We start from the raw sequence: 25,672 nt of genomic DNA, 5'->3' as shown, positions 1-25,672 counted from the left end.
GTATGTAATTGTTCAACAGCCGAATATTCTGATATTCTGTACACCCTAAGCAATCTAATGTTGTGAAGTTCTTCATCATGCTGAATTCGCCTTGTGTGGATAATGTAGGCTGGTGGTGAAGCGGGCAGTGTAGACGAATTAGTTATGTGCTCTATCGATCTATCGCAGCTTTCTCCACGTTTGCAACGTGAGATCATATGCATACAATACTTCTACCGTTCACTTTATGCCACCACAGCCGTGCTTCCTGCATTCATACTGCCCAACACCTCCTTGCCTTCCCAAAACCTAGGCAATTCATTTCCAGGGATAAAGTGACGTTCCACTTTGTCTTGGGTGATGACACACATCCGAATACAACCACCAGAAGAACCGTCTCGCGCCATCGCAAGAGAAAGAGCTAATCATGCATTAAATCAGTCACTGTCAGAGCAACATGTCCAAACACTAGAGAAGGGCCTTACTATTCTTCACAAACTTGACAGTTTCTTCTTTTGACCATCCTTCTTGATAGGTAGCGTCGCAATAACCATAAACATATGTTGAGCCGGAACCTGATATTCGTTCGGTCAATAGCAGCATCGTCTCAAACAGATAATTTCCCATACCTCCAATGGCCCAAGGTTGTTGGAACATTCCGCCTCCTAGTGGGATGTTGTAAACTGATCCGCCATTTTCCTTGTCCCAACCTGCAACAATGATGCCTGCCGAGAGCTGATCCTTGTTTTCATAACATAACTTTTCAAACAGTGCGGCAGCAGTGGCAACTGTAGGAGGTGACCCATAGACAGAGGTATAAACCTGAGCATGCTGGTGAACGACATCGGCAACAGCTTGCGTGTCTGCAGCTGACCCAGATCGACAACAGTAAATACGATCATGGATATGAGTGAGTTTATCTGTGACTCTATTGGCCTAAAGAGAGTGTAAGCTAACACGACTAGCACACCAGCACAATGAAACATACAATATAGGAACCAGTTGTTGTCCTACTGTCCGCACCGATGACAACACCGCCATCGAACTGAACGGCCATGATGGATGTCTAGGGAACGGTCAGACGCAAATCGAACGAAGTTGAGAGTAGACCGTACACCTAAGTTTACTTCACCATTTTTCAGACGAGAGATGTCTACTGAGTTAATGTTGGCCATATTCTGGGGTACGCAAAGAAGAGAGGTGAAATAGCGGAAGAGACAGATTCTGTAAGTGTATAGTGTATAGCTTGAATGTTGCTGAAACGCGGACGCTTGCGTGATGCTTGTTGAGGAGCGCGAGCAGCGCCAACGCAAGCGGGATCGGGGGAAGGTTAGTACATAATAGAGCACTCAAAGGGGGGCCACGTGGTAAACGCCACGTGTGAGATGAAAAGCGGCGGCGGCGGCAGAAGAAGAAGTTAATAAATAATTAAGAAGCAGCCGCTGCAGCACTGCAGCCATCGGAGGAGGCCGCCATGGTCCAGACCTGGTCGTACAGGAAAGCAGGCATAATTGATGAGTGGCTATTTATTACTGTATTACATCTTGGCTATTACCGTTTACCACTCCGCCACGAGCGACCGCCAGCCGCCAGCTAAGACACCCATCTTCAGTCCACACCCGGTCCCGACTTTCTCGCCCCTCCCACTTAAAGCCCATTGCGGAAGCAAACCACAAGGACAGGAGGGGCACGTCACTGCCTCCTTTCCATCTCCAAACACCCATCAATTGTCTTCCTTCTCCTGCTGCCACACTATGCCCTCCGTTCTCTCCCCTAATAATCCCGTGTCCAGGTCCTATGCCCCCCTGGCAGATGAAACCAACCCTTCTATCGCTACTTCTGCTCCCACCAAAACTGTCCCCCATAACGGGTCTGTGATATATGGACAGCCCAGCTTTCCACCTATGGTAGCTGCCTCATCATCAGTGAGATTAAATGACTTGCAGAAAGCGGGTATGAGTATGCGAAATGACTCCGAAGAGACACTATCACCTAGTGCAAGTAGAAAAGGTAAAGAGAGAGCCAAGACGCTCACGTTTGATGAAGGTGCTCTTGGTGAAGTCAAACGAGCCTCATACACCGGCAAAGAAAGAGTCCGGGATATTGAGGAGGGAAGAATCTATTCAGAAGAACAGCTGGCAAGCGAAAATAGCCGTTATCCGCCGACTAATGAGGCTGAGGAGGAGGAACGAAGGATTCAAGAGGTGAACGAATCTCATATGGAAGAGTACAAGAAGTGACACTGATATTGATGCAGAATCTCACAAAACTTGCTGCTCGAGACATGGCGCGACGGCGAGCCGCTCGGGAATCAAAACAGCTGCCCACTCCATCTACTGCCAGTACTTCTCCTCGATCGTCGTATTCCATTTCCTCTGCAGCCCGCCGTCCTTTTTCGTTCTTCAGCACATCTTCAAAAAAGGGAAGTTTATTGGGATTAGATAACAGCTGGATAGGTAAAAAGGATACTGACGTTGGCGAAGTCAGTATCATCACTTCAAAATGTACGTATCATCTTGCTAACAATGACTGTAGTTACCAATGTCTCGGCCTCGCTCTCAAGGGGAGCAATATATGAACCCATATGAGGCTCAACCTACTTTTTCTCCGGCGCCCAAAGCCTCCGACTCACCAACCACTTCTATGCGATCACCGTTTGCAGATCCAAGCCCTCCACTTCCAGCAGCTGCCGATCCCTCTGCTTATAGGCGGGCCTCCATTGTATCCGCTGTCTCATCGGGTTCTCCCCATACTGCCTACCGATCCCCTCTCATATCTCCGTCATCACCCACCGATGAGACCGGTTTTGCCTATGGGGGGCCTACATGGCGCGGTGGCCAAGCAGTACAACAACGGGAAAACGTGGAACGCAGAGGTCCGGATAGGTGGTGGCATGCCCTTTGTGCTTGGGGTGATGATTTGGATGGTGGGCACGATGTTCCCGAGGCGGGCAGAACCAATCCTTTCGAATGAGTTTCATATCACGAGGTAACAACGATTGATATCATGACCAATGAAAATAAACGAGCAATTTATACACAATTTCACATAGTAACTACCAAGTTCTGCTTACCAAGCTACATGCAGCCAAAGCCAGAAGTTTTAGAAGCGGCGATCGATAGGCCTGTTTTATATAGTATATGCATTAAAGCTGAATAGACATGTATCCTCAAACAGCATACTTATGTGTTCGGTGCTGCCATCATTATTATGGAATGAATCTGTGAAAGAAGTGGGTTTGTGATAAACAAGCACTGTATATGAACGGAAGGACTTGTTGGAGCAACGCGACAAAAACAATCCCGCGCCACATGGTCAAATTGCCGAATTTTCCGCAAGCAAGTCCGTCGTCCACCTTGGAAGTCAAGCAACCAGGCAGCCATGAGCATGCATGCATCCATCTCAAGTACTCGTCAGTTTGTCCCCAACGTCTTCGTCACTTCCGCTCAGCTCTCATTGCCCATTTTGACAATATGAGGTAAGTAACGCACCATCATCTGGTTTACAATGCTCTAATGCCTTGACTTTGAAACAGTCAATACGCCCACGTCCCTAAATCCGAGCTTGACGAAGCCCAAATACGAGAGCTTGAAGAGTATGAAATCTCTCAAGGCCCTTTATCGGTCCTTCAACAATCCGTCCGCAACTCTTCTCAGGTACTTATCTCACTGCGGAATAACAAGAAACTTCTGGCGAGAGTGAAGGCGTTCGACAGGCATTGCAACATGGTCTTGGAGAACGTAAAGGAAGTGAGTGTATGCATGGTGTGGCTAGCGAAAGGCAAGCCTAGAATTAATGATAGATGTTGACAATTTGGTACCTGTAGATGTGGACGGAGACACCAAAGGGCAAAGGGAAAAAGCCGGTGAACAAGGACCGTTTCATCTCGTGAGTGAATCTCTGCATCTTTTACGCAAATCTCATTGACACTCCTTGTGTAAGAAAAATGTTTCTTCGAGGTGACTCTGTGATTCTTGGTAGGTTTTCCTTGGTCTGCGAACGTCGCAATATTTGCTAACGGCAACCTTGTAGTTCTTCGTAATGCAGCCTAGTGTTGTGTGTTGATTGGGGTCGGCCGCCGCTTATCGAGTATGGAGACAGACGTGTAAAACGGCCACAATAGGTCGGGTCGAGGGTTAGAGTGCTCTGATTTAGTTCATCATGCATGTTCCACCTTGTATACTATCAAGTAGGACTTACATCTCATGGCAGTTAGGAGGTGGAGATGGCATGATTGATAACGAGAGTAAAATCCACGAGTAAGCACAACAGTTGCATATCACGTATGGCTAGGTCCGCGTATAATAAGGCTATCAGAGAAGGATAACAAGCGATAGAGCATAGCTTGAATCCTTGATACATGTACATCCTCGGTTCAGCAATCTAATTGAGGACACCTTGGCCGATAGGTGAATGTGAAAATTCAATGACATTGTTGACCGCTTTCAAATCTACAGTCGATTTTATAAGTCTTGCAATCACAAATGGCGAGGCTACACTGACCTAAATTATTGCCTAAACCGATATGCGTATGGGCCCTGATTGTCAGATCTTCTTTGACTGTCCCGATGATCTCAACGTATTGATCGGCAATGTGCATGTCCTGTTCAGACAGAATGAGTGACACTGAAAGTGTGGATTTGCCTTGCAAGCTCACTCGAGGTAGATGAATCCCTATCTGTAGCGATACAGTCTTGTCAATAATCTTCCACGACGTGCACTCAGGCCACACTCACAGTACCACCATCGCTTGTCTCAAGGGTTGCTGTATCCCCGGACAACGTCGCCACCTTGGCGATCAGTCTGACGATCTCTCCACGGTGTTGCGAAAGATGCTTGCTATTTATTCTCGCTACAACGTCAATCCAAATAACCGCGCAAAAACCAAAGAGTCAGAGGTGAATTATCTTGGTGGTCCTATGTTTACTCACGCTCAGGACCAAGACGCGACATGGCAGTGAAGTGGATTGTAGTTTGCAGTGAAAGACAAGTAAGGTAGTAGCTAAAGAGAGATTGTTAAAAACACTCTATCTGTGCCATGCAAGTGCTGATGGTTGTGGGCGGTTTGAGTTATACGTTATAGTTGGATCAGATGAAGCTCAAATCAGTGCCAGGGGAAATTGCGATTCTACGATGACCACACTGAGGATGACCTAAACTGACAATGCGGTATCTTTGATAGCTTATAATGAATCTACTAAGCGGGGCAAACAATCCAAGAGCGATCGGATAGTGGTTATTCCGCCACATTGCTATTGTTCTTGCTCTTTTACGTAAGCGATTTATGTGGTGCCTTCGGGCTCGGGAGTTCGAATCTCCCTCGTTCTGTTTTCTTTTTTTTCTCCTTTGGTTTTCGTAAAACGTTTCTCATCAATTTTTTTCCCCAAGTCACAAAAGATTAGTCATTCAGCAGAAGAGTTATGATAAACGACGATGGATCTGAGTGGAATAAGAGGAATATGGCGTATTTGCGTATTTATGTTTCCTGCGCATACATACTGTACTCGCCTCTGTACAACAACAACAGTAAGTACGAGGAAGATGGGATCTATCGATATAATGTTCTCTCTTCTAAGTATAGAACACTCGTTCTTTCAGCTGCCCACGTATCCACAATCAGGGACTGAACATTTGCCATTTTGGAAACTTCCTGTAAATGCATGGCAACCACGGTCCTTACACGAAGATAATAAATAGTCTATAATTATAACGAAAAATAATAGAGAAGAACCACCCACGCGTCGCGTCCAACATAAATAAATAAGCTCGTCGGCGTTCGACTCGGAAAGCTTCTTGGCGGAGATGTCCACCCAGGCCAGAGTCCTTACGCTCGATGATTTATCAGTTTCATCAAGTTGCTCACGGGGGAATCAGATACTTTTCCGTCGACTCGAGTTAATTCTATCGCGATCTGAGATTCAAACCGGGATTCACTTTTTCCGGCATATCTTATTCCTATTCCCATTTGCCCCACCTACTATCTCAATTGCACTCGTCACAATGCCCATCCTTGGTCTCAAAGCCACAGGCCCATCTGCTCCCCCCCACTTTGATTTGGAGCCCCTCATTCGACCTAATATTCTTGCTTTACAGCCTTATCGTTGTGCTCGAGACGACTACTCTGCCGGTATCCTTTTAGACGCCAATGAAAATGCCATTGGACCGAGCCTTCCATCTATCACTCACGACCAAGGCGATAAGGCAACCGTCATTGCCTCGCAAACTCTCTCCTTGCTGTCAGACGAAGAAATTGCCAATCTCAATCGGTATCCATCTCCCACTCACGACGAACTCAAGCGCGAGATTGCTAAGCTCAGAGGGGTCCCGGATGAAAATTGGGTGTTTCTTGGTGTGGGAAGCGACGAAGTGATTGATATGCTCTACAGGGTCCTTTGCGTCCCTGGTAAAGATAGGGTCATTACATGCCCTCCTACCTACGGCATGTACAAAGTCACAGCCAATGTGAACGATATTGGGGTATTGGAAGTGCCTCTAATTACCGAAAATGGATCTTTTCAGCTTGACGAGTCTGCAGTGAGTCAGGAGACTTTTGGACTGAGAGATGGTCTGACGAATTTTGCGGTCTGCAGTTGGATGTAGCTTTCAAAGCGAACCCAGACGTAAAACTCCTCTTTATTTGCTCTCCGGGCAACCCCACTGGCACTCTTATCCCTCTTGATGTAATCAAGCGTATCCTGAATAATTCCTTATTCAAAGGTGTTGTTGTGGTTGACGAGGCTTACGTGGATTTCTCGCCTGAAGGATCCAGTGCTGCCAGCCTAGTCAATGAGTACGCCAACATTTGTGTGTCACAGACCTTGAGCAAAAGCTTCGGTCTTGCTGCCATCCGGTAAGTCTCCCACTGACATCATTGCCTGTATTGAATGCGGTTAATGATGTATACTAACGCTCGTACGAATTGATGCAGTCTGGGCTATCTCCTTGCTCCACCTCCTCTAGTCCAAATTCTCAGCAACACCAAAGCCCCATACAATGTTTCCCTTCCTACGGCATCCATTGCCCTCAAAGCCGTGTCCACTGAAGGCGTTGCAGCTATGAGCCGCTCAGTAGCTACACTCAACAAGAACCGCCAAACCCTTATGGATGATCTTTCCACAATCAAAGGTGTTGGCGGACTTTTGGGCGGTAACCACGCCAACTTTGTGCTTTGCCAAATTGTGGACGAAGAGGGCAGGCCTTGCAACAAAAGAGCGATGATGATTTACAAAACTATGGCCGAAAATAAGGGTGTAGTGGTCAGGTTCCGGGGTACTGAAAGAGGATGTGAAGGTTGCTTGAGAATAACGGTCGGCACGAAAGAAGAGTGCAAGCAAGCGACTGAACACATTGCCGCTCTATTGCAATAGATTTGTTATAGGAAGGCGTAGATAAATGTTATGAAGTCTGATTAATAATGCAGCAGAGCTATGATGCTTCTCGCGTTGAGCTTTTTTATCCAGCTAGGTTCGGTCCTAATGCCATTCACGATCGTTCTGACCGGGGTCCGAAGTAACATACTACTGTAGTACAAGTGATGTAAGATGGATCACGTATACAGCATGAAACTATCACTTGTCTCGCAAGTAACAGAAGTACTCCATTTCAAAATGTCCTCAAAGCTGATGGCGGCAACATGGCGACAACAACAACAACTAACAACTTACTAATAACAGGAAGAAGTAAAAAGCCTATTTTGTTGTTGTACAACCAGGCAGCAGCAGCCACGCACCACTGTGTGTCTGTAGAAGATATTTCCGCTTTTGTCCTTATCCATGATGGACCCTCTTGGCTGCCTTGTAGAAATCAGAGTTGGACATGATTCCTTCGATTATTTCATGTACAGTGCGTGTCTTCTGTGACCAAAAAGAACAATAAACAGAAACCGCGGCTCAGCAGTTCCAAGTTTCGTCTTTGGCGTTTGACCCTGAAGCAACGCGTGAAACATAGAGTAATAATACCGCTACAGGCGTTTGACCCCTTGCGTGCATTTCTATCCTCTCGTCTCGCAGAATACATAGTGCAACGTCAAGTATAATCATACCCAATACTATAATGGCGACAGCAGCGCGACGATAACAAAAGTAACGTCACATATGCTTGTGTCCATCCGTAAATAATAGAATCTGTAATTATTCGTGACCACTGCGTTTTTATAGGCGATTGCGAGCGGCTGGCGATAGACGACCAAGCTAGGCAGTAAACGGAATCTTGTGTTCCAAGGTAAGTGCATGGATGGCAAGGTTAGACATTTACAACAGTCAATCTTTGCCCCGCTTGGACTTGTGTTGTGGATTTGTGTGGGAGAGTCTGTGCGTTTCGGAGAGGGATATCCTCGTCACTCTGGGTTGTTTCCTTGCCTGTCACATTTCCCAGCATCGCCATGTGCTCGAATCAAGGCTCATTTCCCCCCTCCTCGTAGCTACCCACCCATATTACCACAGCACGAAACACTGCACACTATCCTCAACCAGTTGTCTTCTATTTGACCCCATTCCTTATCTGCCGACCACGCGTCACAAGCACCGATCGTCCTCGTGCACCTGGGTAGTCAAAGTGAATTTACTCAGCCACTGCAAACGGGAAAACGCCGAGAGTGATGGGTGCCGGATGTTGTAAACCAGAGGTATGAATTCCGTATCGAGATTCTCGTGCTGTTTATTGACTTGCGTATTGCCCAGGCCATCGACTTTGAAGGTGAAGTCAACCTCTTCCACTTTTATTTGCTACGGAGCGTTGGAAAGGGGGCTTTTGGAAAGGTATAGAGTACAACAAGTATCCAATGTTCATTGCTGACCGTGGGGCATATAGGTTCGTGTTGTTCAACATAAGCATACAAAGACTTTGTTTGCCCTCAAGTATATCAATAAACAAAAATGTGTCAAGATGAGGGCAGTAGCCAACATCGTCCAAGAGCGGCGGCTTCTTGAAGAGGTGGGGGTTTGTTGACAGGGAGCTTCACATCGTGGACTGACTGTAGTGACATTCAGATTGACCATCCGTTCGTCGTAAATCTGCGGTATGCGTTTCAAGATGATGAGAACTGTTTCTTTGTCCTTGATCTTATGTTGGGAGGAGATTTACGCTGTAAGCTGGTTGTGAAATTTGGTCAGCTTCTTGAAGGCTAAAATCGATGCCTAGTCCATCTTGATCGTGCTGGTGCGATGAGTGAAGAGATTGTGCGATTCTATGTGGCCGAGATCGCTTTGGCCATTGACTATCTACATTCAAAGCGGATTGTGCATAGGTGAGATCCTTGTACTCCAACGGGCTATACATACTAAGAAAAGGTCAATTAGGGACTTAAAACCAGATAACATTCTATTAGATGAGAAGGGCCATGCTCATATAACTGACTTCAATATCGCTGTCCATTTTTCAGATCGAAGGCTTTTAACGGGAGTGGCAGGAAGCATGGCATATATGGGTACGGGTATAAGCGGCCAGTTAGGATCCGCTAACTATGACTGACTATAGCTCCGGAGGTCTTGACAAAACGTGGGTATTCTGCCCCAGTAGATTTTTGGTCATTAGGGATACTTGCGTACATCTGTCCCCTGCCACGATGTTAAACCCTAACTTACAAGGCTGCAGGTATGAGCTCCTATTCGGTAAACGTCCTTTCCGGGGCCGAACAAATAGTGGTTTGACCAATTCGATCCTCAACGAACCTCTCAGTTGGCCCGAAGACGCCCCCGGCAGATGTTCTTCTGATGGAATGCACGCTATTCGTGGCGTAAGTATCGAACTTTATCTTTGCGGTATTCTTTATTCTTTCGTTGCTGATCTGCGAAATAGTTTTTAGAGCGAGATCCCAATAAACGATTAGGATATAGGCCAGGGGGAGGTGGTATGGACGATATTAAAAATCATCCGTGGTTTCGGAATATTAATTGGGAACAGCTATACGATAAAGATGTTGTGCCACCATTTGAACCAGACGTGGGTTGATCTCTGCGTGATGTCGTCAGACCCGGTTTCGTTTACTTATGACAATTTCAGTCGAAGCGTGCCAATTTTGATGCCACACATGAGCTGGAGGAGCTGTTGTTGGAGGAGAATCCGCTCAAGGCGAGGAAACGAAAGGAAGGTCAAGACATTGCGTTGTTATCGCCAGAGATGCGCATGATGGAGCAGCAGTGAGTACAAGGACTTTTGTTGACTCCTTCACTAATCCTTGGTAGTTTCAAAGTGTTTGATTACACGAAAGCGCAGCGACGCTCATATTATATCCCGAACCCCTCACAAGACAGTACCCTTTCTGCTGCAGCTGCCATATCCTCGTCAAATGCCATTCGTCAATCACCACAAATCGACATAACGCGTCCAGAGACCCCCAGTGACCAAACTGGCGTGATCAGCAAAACCGGAATGGATGTTGAAGCTCAGATACTGGATGGGGGAGGAATGGCGAACATGGGAGGCAGAGGCGGTTGGAGATCATCAGATTTGCTGGAACGGGGACATACTGTGTCGGATATTCGACCCACATCAACAAAGCTATTGACGACTTCACAGCACTCTTCATCGTGAGTAAATCAAGTCATCATATATGGACGAAGACAATCATGAGCTGATGGAAGATGTTGAAGCGAACCATCTCCGACTCTAGAAGAACATGTGGTTGACAGGTACGGAGAGAACGCCTTTTGAGACATGTCTTTTGGGGCCCCTCTGTGTTTACAGCAATGATCTATGTCTAAGGGCATATTTCCTCGTCGTCAGCTATCGTTGAGGCCCTCACATCCCATTGCACCCCTTCTCGTCCACGGTGCCGGGTTTCGTTTTTAGATTTCAATAATTTTGTAGATACTTGATATTATAGTTGTTGCGATGATGGGTTAATGGGTTGCGTTTGGCAGCATTTTGGAGGTCACCAATCCATCAGCCGCTGGAAATTGATGATATCGTTTCGATATACCTGATAACAAGTGTATTTACTCAGTAAAAAGATACATAAGTCCTGATCAGGCCTCCGTTTGGGGGACTGACGAAACACTTGGGGATCGCTCTATCTTGGCACTATTCTCTCGCCAAGTAGTTAATACATTGCCCTTGTACGTCTCCGGGGCGGCACCAGGGAATATCTTTAATCGTTCGAGTCTTCTATCACGGAAAGTGTTCTTTGGAAGCATACCGGAGACCGCCTTGCGAATGATCTGCACCGAGCAGTCAGTCATGTCCGTGGTCAAAAAACATTAACGGTGCACACCTCTTCTGGTCGACGTTCTCTTAGTCTTGTAATAGGAACCTTCTTCAGACCTCCCATGAATCCTGTGTGGTGATGGTAGACCTTGTCCGTGGCCTTTTTCCCTGTCAATCGCACTTGTAAAGCATCCGAGACAATAACATAATCTCCTGCGTCCACTATGCGAAAAATGTCAGCCAAACAGCAAGCAAGAAGATGCCGTGCCATACCTGCCGGGTCATATGTGGGTTTGTGCTTGCCCATGAGCACCCATGCTATCCGGCTTGCAAGGGTTCCGAGTACTCTGTTTTGGGCGGAAGTGTGGTGCCAGACACGAGTGAGGGCGAGAGCGGTCTGGAGAAGATAGGGTCAGAGAGTGCACTGCGGCGTTGGGGCTGCCGTCCGGGACGTACGTTTCCTTTTGTCGCGGACATTTGGGCAGTATACACGGGAGACTGAAAATATGGATGGAGTAAATTGGAGGTGATGTGCGATCTGGTTCTGGGCGGAGGGCTGCGCGCCACGCCGGAGATTGCCGCGAAACGCCGCCTGGCAGTTGTTGTTATGGCAAGGGTAAATAAGCGGAAGGTAAGACGGTAGTTAAGGCCCAGCGTGCAGAGTGCTTGCATACGGCATCCGACATGCCCACCCGAGCGACAAGGTCCACGCAGGAAGCCCCGCCGCCGAGCCCGCTGGCCGCCGCCGCCGAGGCCCCCATGAACAAACGCAAGCGCCCGTCCCACGACCCGCCCCGGCGGCCCTCGCCCGACCAGAAACGCCCGCGCGTGGTCTCCCAGCCAGAGCCAGCCGGCGCAGACGAGGAGCACGGCGAAGCTGGCCACTCGTCCCCCGCCCGGTCTCCCCCGCCTGCGGCTTCCGCGCCGAATGTACTGAGCACCGAGGTCCGCGAGGCGTTGATGGACATCATATCACAGTGAGTTCCCCGCCTGTCCTCAAAAGCTGACGAGTCAGAATGGCCTTGGACTTGCCAGAACCCCTGGAAAAGGCCCTCACGCTGTGGCTGCCCCCCGACTTTGTCGAGGACGAGAAAAACACGCTGCAGTATATCCTGCGCCAGCCATCGCTGACATGGGAGGAGCTGGTGGTAAGTCTGCACCGCAGCAATCATGGCTGATGGGCCAGGATGTTATTCATGTGTTTTCCGAAAATCTCTTGTTCCCTGTCCGCTACCCCAATCCAATACCCCCCAGGGCCTCTTTCAATATTCCTCCGCCTCCCCTGCCCTCACACTATCCCCCTCATAAGATTTACAATTTCTGCGCTGCTCTTTACGGTCTATTGTTGGACGTCCAACCTGCCAGAGACCAGAGTAGCCATTTCCGGGCAGAGCGATGGGCGCTAGTACAAAAGACATCGCAGGGGGGCGGCGAATGGTTCACAGGGTCGGTTGATCACAACGAAACTGCCAAAACGGGCGTGTCTGGGGAAAATGCCAACACATTAGAAACGATGACCACCCAGTCCAGATTAGGTGAGTCTACGTTTTGTATGATTTTCACTTATCAATGACAGGCAATGCGACCCCAATAACCTTGAACTCTATTCTGTGTGAGAAGAATCGTGATGTTCCCCTTTTAGGGGAATCTGTCATACGGCGCGCAAGCTTGAAAATGAACAGATGGAAGGAACTAAGAAGACGAAAAACTGGAGGAGGTTTTGGCAGTATAGCTCGTGGAGGTGAGTCATCGACGGCCAGAGTTTTCGCTCACCCATAGTCACTATACCGAGTGTTGGTTTTTCGATATTTACTCCGACATTCGGTCCTGCATATGATTCATCAGGGACAACTGCTGGCCAGGGTTACTACTTCACCGTCGAGGCGATGCATGAACGTGCCAGGCATCGGGAATGGACGCAGAGGGCTCTTGCAATGGATCAGACGTTGGAAGAAGAAGTCTCAGGGGAGCGTATAGAGGAGAACATTCAACAGAGAGCGCCCACAGTGGATGGGGCCCTGGTCGAGAATGGTCGGTTGATCGAAGAGTTACAAACATGGCAACAGATAAGATTAAGGAAAGGGATAAAAAATGCGACTCAAAGAGAGCAGGTTTTGGGTGAGTGGGCTACCGTTTTCTTGTCAAATTGCGTCCTGCACCTCCTGTACCTCCTTGCTAACGCGAATTCAGCACAAGAGCTTTTATCCTCTCTTTCTCAGCTTACTCAAGTCGTGTCCCCAGCCCAGTTATTACCAGCCTTGCTTACGAGGCCCGGATGGTCTCATATACTTGGCAGGCGTATCTTGTCTACCCCTTCGCCTTCTATCCGGGGCACTCTTGATCCTCGACGTCCACATGCGTTACACGATAACACAACAATTCAGCTTCGATCGAGCCTTGCAAAGAATGGTGCCAGTACCATTTCCAACGGCTCGCTTCCTCATAACACACCGTCATTGGTGAAGACGAGTTCCATGCCGCCTCCTCCATCACCGCAATTCAACGCTCCACCCCCCCATATTCTTCCCATATCGTCACCGCACAGTCTAAGTCCAGTAGTAACTTATAATGTTCCTGGTCGCACACACTCGCCCTACTTAAGTCCTGCGACCCCTCAACCTCAACATCATACCTATTCTTCATTTTCCCCAATGCCTCCAGCTATGCCGGCGGCTCCCCTCGTGCACAATCGAGCAGTGCAGGCTATACCTCCTACGGGAACTTATCTGAGATCCGGGCCCGGGCCGTCAAGTTTACGCCAGAGTCTTCACCAAATGCCCATGGGGCCACAAGGCTCGGGTGTTTATGGCAGCCCAGCGGGGCCCGCCAATAACGAGTACATGTGGAGACTTTAATGCTCGGAACAAATCTAGAGACGATCCGCTTGGCCGTCGGGCGACGGAAGAAATATGCAACAGCTCATCGGTGGAATGACGAGATGTCGACTGTGAATCTTCGGGGCGATCCTTGTCTTTTGTTCAGCTTCAAACCAGGGAGATGTGCGGGTACGGTGCAAACTATGGCCATGTAAGCTAGCGCTTATAGATCGACAAAGCAACATGGAAGAAGGTTCCTTTGCTATTTTGAATAGACTTTTTATGTAAGAGCTTCCTTATAGTACCTTGTTATAATATGAATGGCCAAAATATGTTGGCAATTTTGGTTATCAATCCAAGTATTATTTTGTAAATGTATCGAAAAATGGTTAATTATGTTGTCTAATTGTTAACAGCCAATTAGCAAATTCCTCATAAAAACCATAAAAGTTAAAAAAAATAAGGCCCATCTTAGCTAACTAAATCGGGTCTTAACTTTTATAATTTTAAAAGAGCTATCTATCAGCAAAAGTGCGGATGACAGGCGGATGCTCTATGTAGCAAAAAATATTGATGAAGGACAAATAAAACAGAGCAGCCACGATGGGCCAAGTACGACGTAGGAACTATGAGCACTTTATAGATATTGCTGCAATAGGGATCCGGAGTGTCCCTCTTTTTTACTACGATGTATCTGTTGTGGCTAGCACGTCACGGACACCGACATATCAGAGCTTCGTTCATCTCAAGAGTGCTTGTCATCATCATGTTCGTTGTTTCCGTGTCGGTCAAGTCCGACGATGAAGGAAGGTTATTGATAAGCAGCTTGTTATTACGGTATGGTTCGTCGCCACAATGCGTCTACGTTGGCGCCATGTGGTGCACTTTTATTAATATGTAATCCTTATTGTGCAAGTGTGTTACCCATACCATTTCAGTTTCCCCTTCCCACACATATTTATCCCTTCTCATCTTTTTTGGTACAGCTCCGTACCCCTATCTCCCTCGAATACCCCACGACATCAAACCAACATTCAACATGGATGCGGCCTTTGCCATCCCTTCGTCGACACAGTCGCCGGTCGTCGGTGGTCTGCCTAAAGCCCAAGACATGACCCGACATCTTAATCGCTTGACAAAACATCGGGAGCCTAGCTCTTTGAAGGAGCTTTACAAATATATGACAGTCCCGGGAATGGTGAGTGAACGGGAATGGTTTGATCTCTTTAGTCACTCAATCTGACCTGCTTAATGCGCATTAGATAACGATGGCCGGAGGTGAGTCGCATCTTATCGAGGCTGCTACGCACGCCTCTCAGCATACTGACACGACTGTATAGGTGTTCCGCACCCTGAGGTCTTCCCATTCGAAACAGTATCGGCCTCCATCCTATCTTATGATGCCTTTCCGCTCGATCCTCCTCGTGTGCCTGAGAAACCGAAGAAGTCGTTGATTTCCTGGTTGTTTTCCTCTTCACAGAGCCAGTCAAACACCATCTCCTTCACGATTCCAAAGTACGGATCGAATTCTAGTGATCCTGCAACTATCCAGCTGTCCACATCTTTGCAGTATCAGTCCGCAACTGGGCCTCCCGCACTTCCTCTTTTCTTGCGCCAATATGTGGCCAAAGTCTACAAGCCAGCGTACGCGGATTGGGACGTCCTGATCAACATTGGCGCCACCGACGGTTGGTCCAAAATTTGTGGGATGCTGTTAGAAGTTGGAGATGCCGTCTTAGTTGAGGAGTGGACTTATCCTGGCGCCGAGAATACGTTTATGCCGTATGAGTGTGTAAGAGTCCCTATTAAAATGGATGGACAAGGGCTCCTACCCGAGCATCTTGAAAGCGTGTTGGGGGGATGGAATGAAAGCGAACGGGGCAAAAAAAGACCACGAGTTCTCTATACCATTCCGACCGGGCAAAACCCGACAGGTGCAACTATGATGGCTGAGCGTAAGAAGGCGATATACGATGTGTGTCAGAAATATGGTATGTCTTCACTAAGGACTCTCGCATTTGAATTAATCAAATTCCAGATGTCATCATATGTGAGGATGAGCCTTATTACTGCTTGGTGAGTGGTGTATTTACTCAAGAAAACTCTACTAATCCATGATGGCAATCACAGTATACGGGGGAATGGACTCCTAAAGGTGCCGAGTCTGAAATGTCAATCCTTGCTCAACGAAGACTCAAGGCTGAGAAGGAAAATGGACCTGATGGTAATCAAGCTTTCCTGGATGCCTTACCCCCAAGTTTCCTTGCTTTCGATACTGATGGCCGGGTTATTCGCATGGATGTGAGTACCAATCGTTTAGATCCTCGCTTACAATGATGTAGACTTTCTCCAAGACATCGGCACCGGGCTCCAGATTGGGCTGGATCACAACGTCGCCCATTTTCATCGAACGTCTGACTCGGGCCACGGAAGCGTCCACCCAGGCTCCGAGTGGATTTGCTACAGCATTGACAACGAAGATGATCCAACAATGGGGGTTTGACGGCTACATTCGCTGGCTGCGAGGCATTAAGGCTACTTACAACATGCGCAAAACATGGCTTTGTGACACTTTTCAAGATGTCTTTCATCTCGAGTTTGACAGTGGCAATGACCTGTTCCCCGAGCGTTCGAGGACCATCACTTGCTATTCAAAGCAATGCAGATCACTGTGGGACGAGAAACGTGGTCTACGCGGCCCTGCGCTAATAACATTCATTCCCCCTACTGGTGAGACATCTCAGTTCAATCCACGCCACCAAATTGACATGCTGTTTAGCGGGCATGTTTGTGTTCCTTGGAATTCACTTTAGTGAACACCCAGACTACTATGAATTGCTTCGCAAAGGCGAGGACGCCACTCTCATCCTTACCGACAAACTATGGAAGGAGTTGGCAGATAATCTGGTATGTTGCAGTGGTTTTGGCCATGTTTTGTTGATGAACATTATAGGTGCTCTTTGCCCCTGGCTGGGGATTCGACGCCGGAGGCGAACACGCTATAGGTGGAAAGGGGTATGGCTACTATCGTTTGGCATTCTCAGTGGCCTCATATGAAGAGATTAGAGACGGCATCTATCGATTTTCTCAGGTCCTCAACAAATTCTTCCGTATCTAGAATTGCTTTACTCAAACTGGCGTATTTGGTCAGGTAACTGAAAGTGTGTAAATGCTTGTTTCGTTAGGGGGTGGTTGTGTGCCCATGGTGATTCTCCCTGAGTACTAGTTATGTATGACATGTATTATGTGGGCATATTACTAGATTATAATGATATTACAATGGCATCAGCTATTATTTGTCGTATAATTTTATTGTGTGGTATAAGGCCTGAGCAGTATTAATGCTCTGAGACCATTGAATGGCAGGCTGGCTAGCCAAAAGCCAAGTCTGTACGTTGTGCGCTGCGTGTGGTGGCTGATGATGACATAAATGATAGATTTTTCGTGATCTTCTTCTCATCTCTTCTGAACATTTCATGTTTTCATGTTTTCTATAGGCACTGGATAATGACTGCTGAGCCCTGAGTGCACGCATAGGACACAGGCATCAGCTAGATTTGGTACCGAATTTGTCGGAAGTGATCATCATCATCATCAATAATCAGTAGTTACCATTGAATCAGCACTCAATAATTGCAGTGTAAGCTGTACGCACAGTTCTGAGGCCCAACTTTGGTCCGGAAGGAAACACTATATTTGCTCTTGAGGGTGATTAACTGGAACATTGGATGTTGGAGATGATAGATGATGGCGCACGGGCCCCATCATTTTAACAGGACCCGGACGCGAAGGTCCGCTCGGTAGTAGTAATGGTTGATGGTGATTACTGGATTTGTTACTCCCGTCATCATGTTTTTCTATCTTCCTTCTATCTTCCTATCCCTAGTCCCGTATTCATCTCTTAAATTTCTCGTCATTACAGCGCCCTATCATCATGTCAACATCCAATAATGAACTTCGGTGCAACCATCTCAAGTGCAGGAGTTTTCTGTCTATGGAGGGACAAGCTGTGGTGACTACTTGTTCACGTGCGTTGCCTTATCACTTATATCTGACTGACCTTGTAAGATATCTTTTGCAGTGCGTACTGTCTCAAAAGAGACACGGTGGTGTTCTAAACTGCCAATGGATTTATTCAGTATCTTGCGCGACAACTCTCTTTGCTTCATCTCTTGCCTGTCCGGCATGCAATCAGTCTCTTCAGGGGCCGTACGTATCATTGTTCAATTACGATCTGCTGCATATCACTTTCGTCTGACAGACCTTCTACCTGTCATTTTACAGTGATGATATCGTAGTGCGTTGCTAATGCGTAATACTTTGTGCTCATCTCAAGATGACGACATTAAATCCAACCAACGAATATAAAGCCGTAAGTCTGTTCTCTGCAACCTCGGGCGCCGGACAGATTTTGTTTCGGGGACATGTTTCCCTGCCTCCTACTACTAAATTAAATTTAAATTTGAAACTCTCTCTTGCTGTTCCCCCTTGAAAAGGTTAAAGTAACAAAGGCTGAAGTAGACTTGAGTTTACTCCAGCATTTCTATATGCACTGGTTCTCAAGTAAACTTGAGTTTACTTAGATTTCAGCTAACCAATTTTAGTCCATTTTAGCCGGTTTACCGCCTTCCACCATCCTTGAGATTACTGCTCGAGCTATTAGCTTCTGGACATATCAGCTTTCTCAAGAAAGGCAAGCAGCCACCGCAATTGAAAGAAGCTTTGTTGATGTAGACTACCAAAGCGCATACCAAGCATTGGTATTAAAAAATGCGCAAGACCGCCAAGTATGCACCGAGAAGCAGCTTAACAATGGTAAGTCTTCTTCAGGATCGATCGCGCTGATGTGCAGCATTTGAGGATCTTCAGAGTAGGTAAAAATGTCTTAAATGAGGCGCTGATGACGCATCAGTTGCGAACAAGAAAATCGTTTGTAAGTAGGCGACCTTGATGAGATAGTCATTACTATTTCTTCCATTTGCCGTTTTTAGCTCTCGAAAACGAACTAGACGTCAATCGCCGTAAGGTTCAAGGATTAATCAATGAGACACATCGCAAAGGTCGCGAACTTTCACGTCTTCGAGATAATCTTGAAAAAGTGAATCAAGAACATGAATGATTTCATTGCCAGCTAATCAGCATTACTTTGTCAGGTAAAGAGGAAGAACCCTTTTAATGGCGTTGCTCAAGCAGGCGAAAAAATAGTAGAGCAATCTCACCCTGAACAGATTTTTGTAAGTAGTGGGAACGCCGTTATTCTTCAGCTCTTACCTGTGAATGGATACTAGAGCGCATCAATAAACGGATCGACGCCAATTTATCGTTCAACAGGACGCTATACTGTAACGCCTCACTCAACACATAATCAAATACCTTTTCGCTCGCAGTCTTCAGGCCCTCACGGCGGTCCTATAGTGCCCCCACTTTTTTCCGGAACAAATGTTGGAGCTTCCAATAGTGCCATCAGTGACAACAGGAGCGCGGAACGTCGTTTCAGAGCCCCTGGCATGGCAGCTAGTGAGTTTCGGGACTATGTAGACTAGATGCTTGCATTAATCACCTCCGTCAACCAGACAGTGGACGTGGGCACTTCTGATCAAGTACGGATGCAGTTATATTTGCCATATTCAGATCAGGCAGCAGCCATAGGCTACCTTTACTTATTTATATATCATTGTAGCGTTGAAAAGGCAGAGTACGTTTTGTTCCTGGAATATTCACCTCCTGTGAACTAGGTATCTTCGTCAAACAGGGAAAAAAGTACAGTAAGGATTTTTTATTCATAACTTAATAACGTCATTTTTGGCCCCGGAAGTCCTGATATACTTTCTATAGATAGAAGATCGTCGTGCAGTCAGCAGCCAGTTAGTTATATTGGGTGTTGTGTCGATCTCTATATCAGATAGACGACCATCGTATTGTTTTCATAATGAAAAACAGCGGGGAACCTTGGCATAAGATCTGCAGTGTTCAGAACAACATGCGTGACATGATGATGGTCAAACTACACATATATAAATTCAAGGAAATGCGCCAGCAACAACAGTGATGCGTAGTACCAAAAAACTACTTGTTGTAAAGTTTTCGGCTACTACGTCGGCACTGTATGCTCTCATCATCCACGAGAGATATTACAGATCAATACCATGGCCCATCGAGTGGTGATTGGAGGCCACGTACGTATACACTCTGCTGCTGAGCCGCTGGCTTCTGGACACCGATGAAATGTGAATCAGGGCGTGAATGTGTTGCTGGGTGGACGGCGGAGGGTGAAGTGCGGAGATGCAACCGCGTTTGCATTTGTATTATGTAATAAAGGCGGCCATCGGCGAAGAGGAGACCGGCCCACGCAACAAAATAAATGCTATCAGTCACAACTATCAGTAGTACGTATCCCATCCTCTCATTCATTGATTCCAGTTGATCGTCTGTCGCCCACCTGTATGGTTTGTTTGCAGAAGGCAGCACTGAAAATCCAAAGTAACGTACAAGCTTCTGCTTATTCCTTAAACTTGCTCACCTAGGGTTCCACTGCATTTAGTATGGCACAGAAACCTCTATACACCATACCAATAAACGATAGACCTCCCCATGGTCCCTGGACATCCAAAATACTCTTTCCAGTCATTTTTACCCTCGCCCAATTAAGTATCAACTCTGCTCAATTTTTGCTCGTACCATTACTCTTAGTGCCCTTTGTGGGGAAGCGACTTTTCTCTCGCGCTATTGGATGGACTAAGGATGGATATGGACGACTTCGTGAGTGTCACTCCACTGTTTGACCTGATAGCAATGCAGTTATTGCGATCACTGTTCTCTTCGGACCGACGCAGTTTGCAATCACCACCGACACGCCGCCGCCTCACGGCCAAACCCTTGTCGAACGCGATATGAATGGACAAGTTGTAAAGATAAACCTACCTGACCGTTTGGTGATCATGGCCAACCACCAAGCGTACCTGGACTGGATATACATCTGGATCCTTGCATGTTATGCTGGACATTCGGCGGGGCTGATCATTTTGTTGAAGGCCAGTCTCAAGAATATTCCAGTGATAGGATGGGGCATGGTAAGTCTAAAATGCTTGTTAATCTTGATCTTCGCTCATTTCATCCAGCGTTTTTTCAATTTCATTTTTCTTAGGCGGTCTTGGGTCGCCGATAGAGACAACCTAACGTTGGCCTTAAGACAATTAGGCCAAGAAGCACAGTCTGGCCAAGAGAACTCCGAAACGGCGACATTACTTCCTTTGAGGAAGAGGTCGCCTCTTTGGCTTCTCATTTTTCCAGAAGGAACCATCATCAGCGATGAAGAGCGGGTCAAAAGCATCAAATATGCCAAAAAGGAAGGCGTTGTAAGTTGGAGTTCTCACTATACTGCTAGCTGCAAAGCTGACATTTTGAAGGATGATTTCGCAACCTTGTTGCATCCGCGATCGACAGGACTTTTATTTTGTTTGAGGACATTGTTACCCCAGATTCCCGATCTTAATTTGTTAGATATTACGATAGGCTACCCAGGAGTGCCGTTTGGAAACTATCCGCAGAATTGGTAAAGTCCAAGTTTTTCCAAACGGAACGATTGCATTACTCATGCAGGTGTAGGTATGGGCTATTCTCTGTATTCCTTAAATCCGTACCGCCTCCCACGGTATACTTACACCTACACGTCTATTCCCATCTTGGAGAACCCGAATGCAAAATACCGTCTCTCGTGCCCAGGCGATCATCAAATGTCTCAGGGCTGTCTACAGATTCGGGCTTAGCAAATGCGGAAGAAGCTCGCGCTTTTGAACTTTGGCTACGCAATTTATGGACAGCGAAAGAGAGGCGCATGGAACAATTTTACGAGTCTCAACGATTTGGCGGCCCTTGTGACATAGTGCCAATTCAACAAATGTATGTGGGTCGTTCTTTACATGCAGGAATCAATGTTGATCGACTTGATCTCAGCAAATGGTATCACTGGATATCTGCAATTGGAGGTGGTGGGCTTGGGACTGTAGTTCTTCTTGCGTTTTGTATTTGGTTTGCGGTGTGCAGATGATAAATCTGTTGATGGATTACGCGGAGCTACTGTTGTATGCCACTCCACACATATGATGTACCTGTTCCCGTCTTCCTGTAGCATGTCAAACGTACGCTGCAAAGTATAGCTATATAATATAAAAAAGAGAAAAAGATACTGGAACTACTGGAAAATACAGAGTTATCGACATAGTAAGGCACGCCGATTACGTCACGGACATCTGGATGTGTGGAGGGAAGGAATCGCAAGCGTCGTGCCTATAACCTATAACAGGCGCCAATTGCCAAGAAGCGGTACAGGTACAGCCTTGATAAATATTCACCATCAGATCCCGCAACGCATGCAGCCAACACGCATCTGCGCGCAAGTTCAAGTCTTTCCGCCTTCTGTTACCTTACTTGCACTCGCAGTAATATCTCAACTGGGCTGTCATACTCATCATGGCCTCACTCGAGACATCTCCACTCCTTCCTTCCCAGGCGTCTGGACACCCCTCCGTCTCGAAGCCTTTCGACTTGTTGGGTTCCACTAGATACCTATTGTTGGGATCCTGGATTAACGTTCTCCTGATTTGTGTCCCTCTTAGCTTCACAGGTCAGTGAATAGCCCACGATCGCTTGCAATCACAAGTTTTATTGATTTCCTGATTTGTGAGTAGCCGAGGCGCTTGGTTGGAGTGCGGCCGCCCGCTTCACGACATCCTTTCTGGCGATTGTTCCGTTGGCCAAGGTGCGTCGAGCAAATGTCTACTCTCCAGCCCCTGTCTGAGAACTAACCACTCGCTTGTATTAGCTTCTAGGGGAGTGTACAGAGCAGCTGTCCATGAAACTCGGGCAAACATTGGGGGGTCTTCTGAACGCGACGTAAGTCAATCTCCAAATCCAACATCTCTCAAAACTAATATAATGTGTTCTTTGAAGCTTCGGTAATGCAGTCGAATTAATTGTTGCCATCGCCGCTTTACGACAGGGCAAGTCTAGTCAATAATGAAGTGTATATCAATGCTGATTAGTCCCACCTATATCTAGATGAGCTAGATCTTGTTCAAAGGTCCCTTTTAGGCAGTGTGCTTTCAAATTTACTTTTGGTTTTGGGCATGAGCTTCTTTGCGTAAGTTTCACAAGCTATTCATCTCCGCGGCGATGTAGCTGATAAGTTCCAGGGCTGGCTTCTTCTTCTACGAATCCACTTTTCAGGCCACAGCTGCTCAAGCAAGTTCATCATTGATGACGCTTGCTTGTATAACATTGATCCTACCAGCCGCCTGTAGGTTCATTGCAATTTACAATGTGTATATATGGATTGAACTGATCACCCAGTAGATCACGCCTCAGAGGTTGACAAAAGTAGCTCTCTTGTTGGCACCTTGTTGGGTAAAGAAGTCTCCGATTCTTCTGATAGATCCCTCAAAGGTCTCCTCGTCCTTTCGCGAGGTACTTCTGTCATTCTCCTCCTTACTTATTTTGGATATCTTTACTTTCAGCTGCGGACTCATTCAGGCCTATTCGAAGCTGAGAATGAAGAAGCAGAAGAAATGGAGGTTGCGGAAATGGATCAATGGAGTGCCGGCACTTGGCTCTTAATCATAACAGTTATCACTGCATTCTGTGCAGATATTCTTGTTGGCAGCATTGACGAGACAGCTCAGCAATGGAATATCCCCAAAAGGTAGGCGTTTGGGGTCAAAGACGCTGTTGCTGATGCTATTAGATTCATTGGGCTCATCCTTCTTCCTCTTGTGGGCAATGCTGCTGAGCATGTCACATCTGTCTGGATGGCTTGCAAAGGCAAGATGGAGCTTACCATTGGTGTAAGTGTTGGGTCTAGCATTCAAATTGCTGCTGGCATGATTCCACTGCTGGTCATCATTGCATGGCCCCTTCAAAAGGATCTAACACTTTTCTTTGTGAGTCACAGTCTGAGAAACCCATTGAACCTCAAGCTGATTTCCACCAGGCCAACTTCGAGACGATTGTCCTGTTTGTGTCAGTGATGCTGGTCAACTTACTACTGCAAGATGGTGGGTCTAATTTATTACATTAATCTGGCAAGTGAATGCTTAATGCATAATTTGTGGCTGCAGGTCGCAGCAATTACATGGAGGGTGTTATGTGTAAGTCCTGTTTTGTTCTGTTCCACTGGGAATTGCAAGGGCTTACTACTTTGTAGTGATGTCCTTGTACCTAGTGATTGCCTTGAGCTACCTTGTCTAATTGCATCATATAAAATAAGACATGATAGCATATGAAACACCAACCAGTGAAGGGAACAGTACTTGCAATAACTGCATTGCTTTTGGATAAAAACAATAGGGTGACACTTACATAATTGTCTATATCCACCCTTGGTCCATCCAATAGCATGAGAACTATTTCCCACAAAGAGCACTAAGAGTAAGGCCTAATTAAGACATATCATGTGGTAACAATATCCCTGTTGAAGTCCTAACCCAGGTCAGTCACATGGTGGACATATAATTTGTAATGCTATCCAAACAATTGCATGTGAAATCTCCTCACATAATGTGAAATGCATACATGTCATCCAGAGAACTGCCCTTGCCCCTGGAGTTGAGTTTAAAGCACCTGAATGTACCTTGATGCATCACTCTGGACAGGTTAGGCAAGATATTGATGAATCACTGGTCTGGCATTGTTGGAGGTAGTGTCAGGACCCATCAGCAATTAGGGTCCCAACATTGAGGAAGGAAGTTGGTTGAAAGGGAAGAATGTTACAAGCCTGCATGAAGTAGAAGAGATCATAGAAAGTTATGGAACAGAGGAAGGCAAGACATGCTTCAGATAAGAAGGTCCAGTTGGACCACCAATAGAAGAACTGGACCTCCAGCTGGACCTTGAGGGATATAAACAAATTTCTGTGGAGGTATATAAAGGGAAGCTCTGTCCTTGATCTTGATTTTCTTCCCCTCAAAGATCAATATTTCATAAGTTACTTTGTGAAAGGTCCTCAAGCTCCCATCGCCCGCTCTCGTTTTACCTGGAACCACCTTCAACATAAACTTACCTCACTAGTATATAAGCTTGCCTGAATGATCTTCCCAAGCACATATACTTTCACCCTATACCATATGCCAACAGACAAGTGTCAAGAGGTATATCTTACATATCTCATCACTTAGTTAAACTATGGCTTTCCATCTTGTCTCCAAGGCCGGACCTTGTTGGGGACGAGTTGTAACAGTAAATATTGATCTTCCACACTTGTGGTTGGTTGGTATAGACTTCAAGTACCTTTACCTCGGCAACACATACATATACCCTTATACAACTTCATCAACAACCTCAGCCACTTATAACCTCATACCACTTCATATACCATATCCTATATCATGTCAGGTCCATCCATTCAGAGTAGTCGGGCTGTGGAAAAGGTTGAAAAAGGCAAGGAAGTAGAACATACCCTTGATGACAACAAACGATTATCTGATGCAGCTGTATCACTGTCTGGACATGTCCGAGGTGCAGTGTCTAGGTGCAAGTTGTACAACCTGGAATAAGTGCCACATACACCATTTGTAATGAAATCTGTAATGCATTTTGCAGCTGATCAAATTGCATTACAATTACAATCTGTAGTACCCATCTATCTCATCATATGACTGCATCTTGGCATATACATGTCATGATATATTGCTATCATTCTCATCATACTATCTACTGCTACCATTCCCATCATACTACTGCTA

The 25,672-nt window shown here is 46.5% G+C and overlaps 12 protein-coding genes across 14 annotated transcripts; 9 read left to right on the top strand and 3 right to left on the bottom strand.

Annotated features, from left to right (window-relative positions):
* Positions 1-185: 185 nt before the first annotated feature.
* On the bottom strand, positions 186-1,269 carry CNB03070 (hypothetical protein). Its single transcript, XM_024656541.1, has 5 exons — positions 1,095-1,269; positions 968-1,045; positions 609-915; positions 465-554; positions 186-400 (listed from the first exon to the last, which is right to left on the bottom strand). The coding sequence occupies exons 1-5, from the start codon at positions 1,152-1,154 to the stop codon at positions 225-227; spliced, it is 711 nt and encodes a 236-aa protein (XP_024512158.1). The 5' UTR covers positions 1,155-1,269; the 3' UTR covers positions 186-224.
* A 262-nt stretch (positions 1,270-1,531) lies between these two features.
* On the top strand, positions 1,532-3,171 carry CNB03060 (expressed protein). Its single transcript, XM_569019.2, has 3 exons — positions 1,532-2,183; positions 2,237-2,461; positions 2,515-3,171. The coding sequence occupies exons 1-3, from the start codon at positions 1,734-1,736 to the stop codon at positions 2,950-2,952; spliced, it is 1,113 nt and encodes a 370-aa protein (XP_569019.1). The 5' UTR covers positions 1,532-1,733; the 3' UTR covers positions 2,953-3,171.
* Positions 3,172-3,383: 212 nt separating this feature from the next.
* On the top strand, positions 3,384-4,199 carry CNB03050 (pre-mRNA splicing factor, putative). The gene is made up of 5 exons (XM_569020.2): positions 3,384-3,457; positions 3,515-3,728; positions 3,806-3,867; positions 3,922-3,956; positions 4,012-4,199. The coding sequence occupies exons 1-5, from the start codon at positions 3,453-3,455 to the stop codon at positions 4,029-4,031; spliced, it is 336 nt and encodes a 111-aa protein (XP_569020.1). The 5' UTR covers positions 3,384-3,452; the 3' UTR covers positions 4,032-4,199.
* A 32-nt stretch (positions 4,200-4,231) lies between these two features.
* CNB03040 (single-stranded DNA binding protein 12k chain, putative) lies at positions 4,232-5,147 on the bottom strand. Its single transcript, XM_024656540.1, has 5 exons — positions 4,911-5,147; positions 4,716-4,831; positions 4,637-4,657; positions 4,483-4,582; positions 4,232-4,430 (listed from the first exon to the last, which is right to left on the bottom strand). The coding sequence occupies exons 1-5, from the start codon at positions 4,930-4,932 to the stop codon at positions 4,363-4,365; spliced, it is 327 nt and encodes a 108-aa protein (XP_024512209.1). The 5' UTR covers positions 4,933-5,147; the 3' UTR covers positions 4,232-4,362.
* A 704-nt stretch (positions 5,148-5,851) lies between these two features.
* On the top strand, positions 5,852-7,430 carry CNB03030 (histidinol-phosphate transaminase, putative). The gene is made up of 3 exons (XM_568883.2): positions 5,852-6,513; positions 6,570-6,829; positions 6,908-7,430. Exons 1-3 carry the CDS (start codon positions 5,980-5,982, stop codon positions 7,344-7,346), a joined length of 1,233 nt encoding a protein of 410 aa, XP_568883.1. The 5' UTR covers positions 5,852-5,979; the 3' UTR covers positions 7,347-7,430.
* Positions 7,431-7,976: 546 nt separating this feature from the next.
* On the top strand, positions 7,977-10,868 carry CNB03020 (cAMP-dependent protein kinase, putative). 2 transcript variants are annotated; one of them, XM_568881.2, is made up of 14 exons: positions 7,977-8,060; positions 8,136-8,199; positions 8,399-8,602; positions 8,658-8,735; positions 8,788-8,910; positions 8,967-9,063; positions 9,118-9,223; positions 9,276-9,403; positions 9,454-9,520; positions 9,571-9,712; positions 9,775-9,918; positions 9,979-10,115; positions 10,161-10,505; positions 10,569-10,868. In XM_568881.2, the coding sequence occupies exons 3-14, from the start codon at positions 8,576-8,578 to the stop codon at positions 10,627-10,629; spliced, it is 1,455 nt and encodes a 484-aa protein (XP_568881.1). In that variant the 5' UTR covers positions 7,977-8,060; positions 8,136-8,199; positions 8,399-8,575; the 3' UTR covers positions 10,630-10,868. The 2 variants fall into 2 exon arrangements, with proteins under 2 accessions (XP_568881.1, XP_024514218.1); XM_024658590.1 differs by having other exon boundaries at positions 7,977-8,199.
* Positions 10,509-11,622, bottom strand: CNB03010 (mitochondrial ribosomal protein L23, putative). Its single transcript, XM_024656539.1, has 5 exons — positions 11,578-11,622; positions 11,395-11,518; positions 11,189-11,343; positions 10,898-11,135; positions 10,509-10,788 (listed from the first exon to the last, which is right to left on the bottom strand). The coding sequence occupies exons 1-4, from the start codon at positions 11,596-11,598 to the stop codon at positions 10,944-10,946; spliced, it is 492 nt and encodes a 163-aa protein (XP_024512157.1). The 5' UTR covers positions 11,599-11,622; the 3' UTR covers positions 10,509-10,788; positions 10,898-10,943.
* A 155-nt stretch (positions 11,623-11,777) lies between these two features.
* CNB03005 (hypothetical protein) lies at positions 11,778-14,289 on the top strand. The gene is made up of 6 exons (XM_024658579.1): positions 11,778-12,098; positions 12,137-12,269; positions 12,308-12,656; positions 12,698-12,862; positions 12,901-13,239; positions 13,312-14,289. Exons 1-6 carry the CDS (start codon positions 11,806-11,808, stop codon positions 13,974-13,976), a joined length of 1,944 nt encoding a protein of 647 aa, XP_024514217.1. The 5' UTR covers positions 11,778-11,805; the 3' UTR covers positions 13,977-14,289.
* A 572-nt stretch (positions 14,290-14,861) lies between these two features.
* On the top strand, positions 14,862-17,181 carry CNB03000 (hypothetical protein). Its single transcript, XM_568879.2, has 8 exons — positions 14,862-15,135; positions 15,200-15,215; positions 15,278-15,928; positions 15,976-16,013; positions 16,068-16,238; positions 16,280-16,667; positions 16,717-16,844; positions 16,891-17,181. Exons 1-8 carry the CDS (start codon positions 14,977-14,979, stop codon positions 17,053-17,055), a joined length of 1,716 nt encoding a protein of 571 aa, XP_568879.1. The 5' UTR covers positions 14,862-14,976; the 3' UTR covers positions 17,056-17,181.
* A 242-nt stretch (positions 17,182-17,423) lies between these two features.
* CNB02995 (hypothetical protein) lies at positions 17,424-20,111 on the top strand. The gene is made up of 15 exons (XM_024658568.1): positions 17,424-17,965; positions 18,006-18,017; positions 18,077-18,146; positions 18,222-18,234; positions 18,274-18,309; positions 18,542-18,630; positions 18,682-18,752; positions 18,790-18,807; positions 18,850-18,870; positions 18,929-19,035; positions 19,091-19,171; positions 19,226-19,454; positions 19,511-19,537; positions 19,618-19,702; positions 19,773-20,111. Exons 1-13 carry the CDS (start codon positions 17,872-17,874, stop codon positions 19,531-19,533), a joined length of 864 nt encoding a protein of 287 aa, XP_024514216.1. The 5' UTR covers positions 17,424-17,871; the 3' UTR covers positions 19,534-19,537; positions 19,618-19,702; positions 19,773-20,111.
* A 148-nt stretch (positions 20,112-20,259) lies between these two features.
* CNB02990 (acyltransferase, putative) lies at positions 20,260-22,078 on the top strand. Of its 2 annotated transcripts, XM_024656538.1 has the most exons (8): positions 20,260-20,323; positions 20,396-20,417; positions 20,479-20,696; positions 20,736-21,007; positions 21,056-21,292; positions 21,344-21,489; positions 21,543-21,836; positions 21,891-22,078. In XM_024656538.1, exons 3-8 carry the CDS (start codon positions 20,480-20,482, stop codon positions 21,982-21,984), a joined length of 1,260 nt encoding a protein of 419 aa, XP_024512156.1. In that variant the 5' UTR covers positions 20,260-20,323; positions 20,396-20,417; position 20,479; the 3' UTR covers positions 21,985-22,078. The 2 variants fall into 2 exon arrangements, with proteins under 2 accessions (XP_024512156.1, XP_024512155.1); XM_024656537.1 differs by having other exon boundaries at positions 20,479-21,007.
* Positions 22,079-22,286: 208 nt separating this feature from the next.
* Positions 22,287-24,515, top strand: CNB02980 (calcium:hydrogen antiporter, putative). The gene is made up of 11 exons (XM_024656536.1): positions 22,287-22,560; positions 22,625-22,695; positions 22,759-22,829; positions 22,887-22,936; positions 22,995-23,076; positions 23,129-23,232; positions 23,289-23,634; positions 23,677-23,872; positions 23,923-23,986; positions 24,050-24,079; positions 24,136-24,515. The coding sequence occupies exons 1-11, from the start codon at positions 22,407-22,409 to the stop codon at positions 24,177-24,179; spliced, it is 1,212 nt and encodes a 403-aa protein (XP_024512154.1). The 5' UTR covers positions 22,287-22,406; the 3' UTR covers positions 24,180-24,515.
* The last annotated feature ends 1,157 nt before the right edge of the window (positions 24,516-25,672 follow it).

This window comes from Cryptococcus neoformans, assembly GCF_000091045.1.
Source record: "Cryptococcus neoformans var. neoformans JEC21 chromosome 2 sequence".
Taxonomy (NCBI): domain Eukaryota; kingdom Fungi; phylum Basidiomycota; class Tremellomycetes; order Tremellales; family Cryptococcaceae; genus Cryptococcus; species Cryptococcus deneoformans.
Note: the sequence above shows the minus strand (reverse complement) of the source record. Positions and strands in the feature narration are given on the sequence as shown.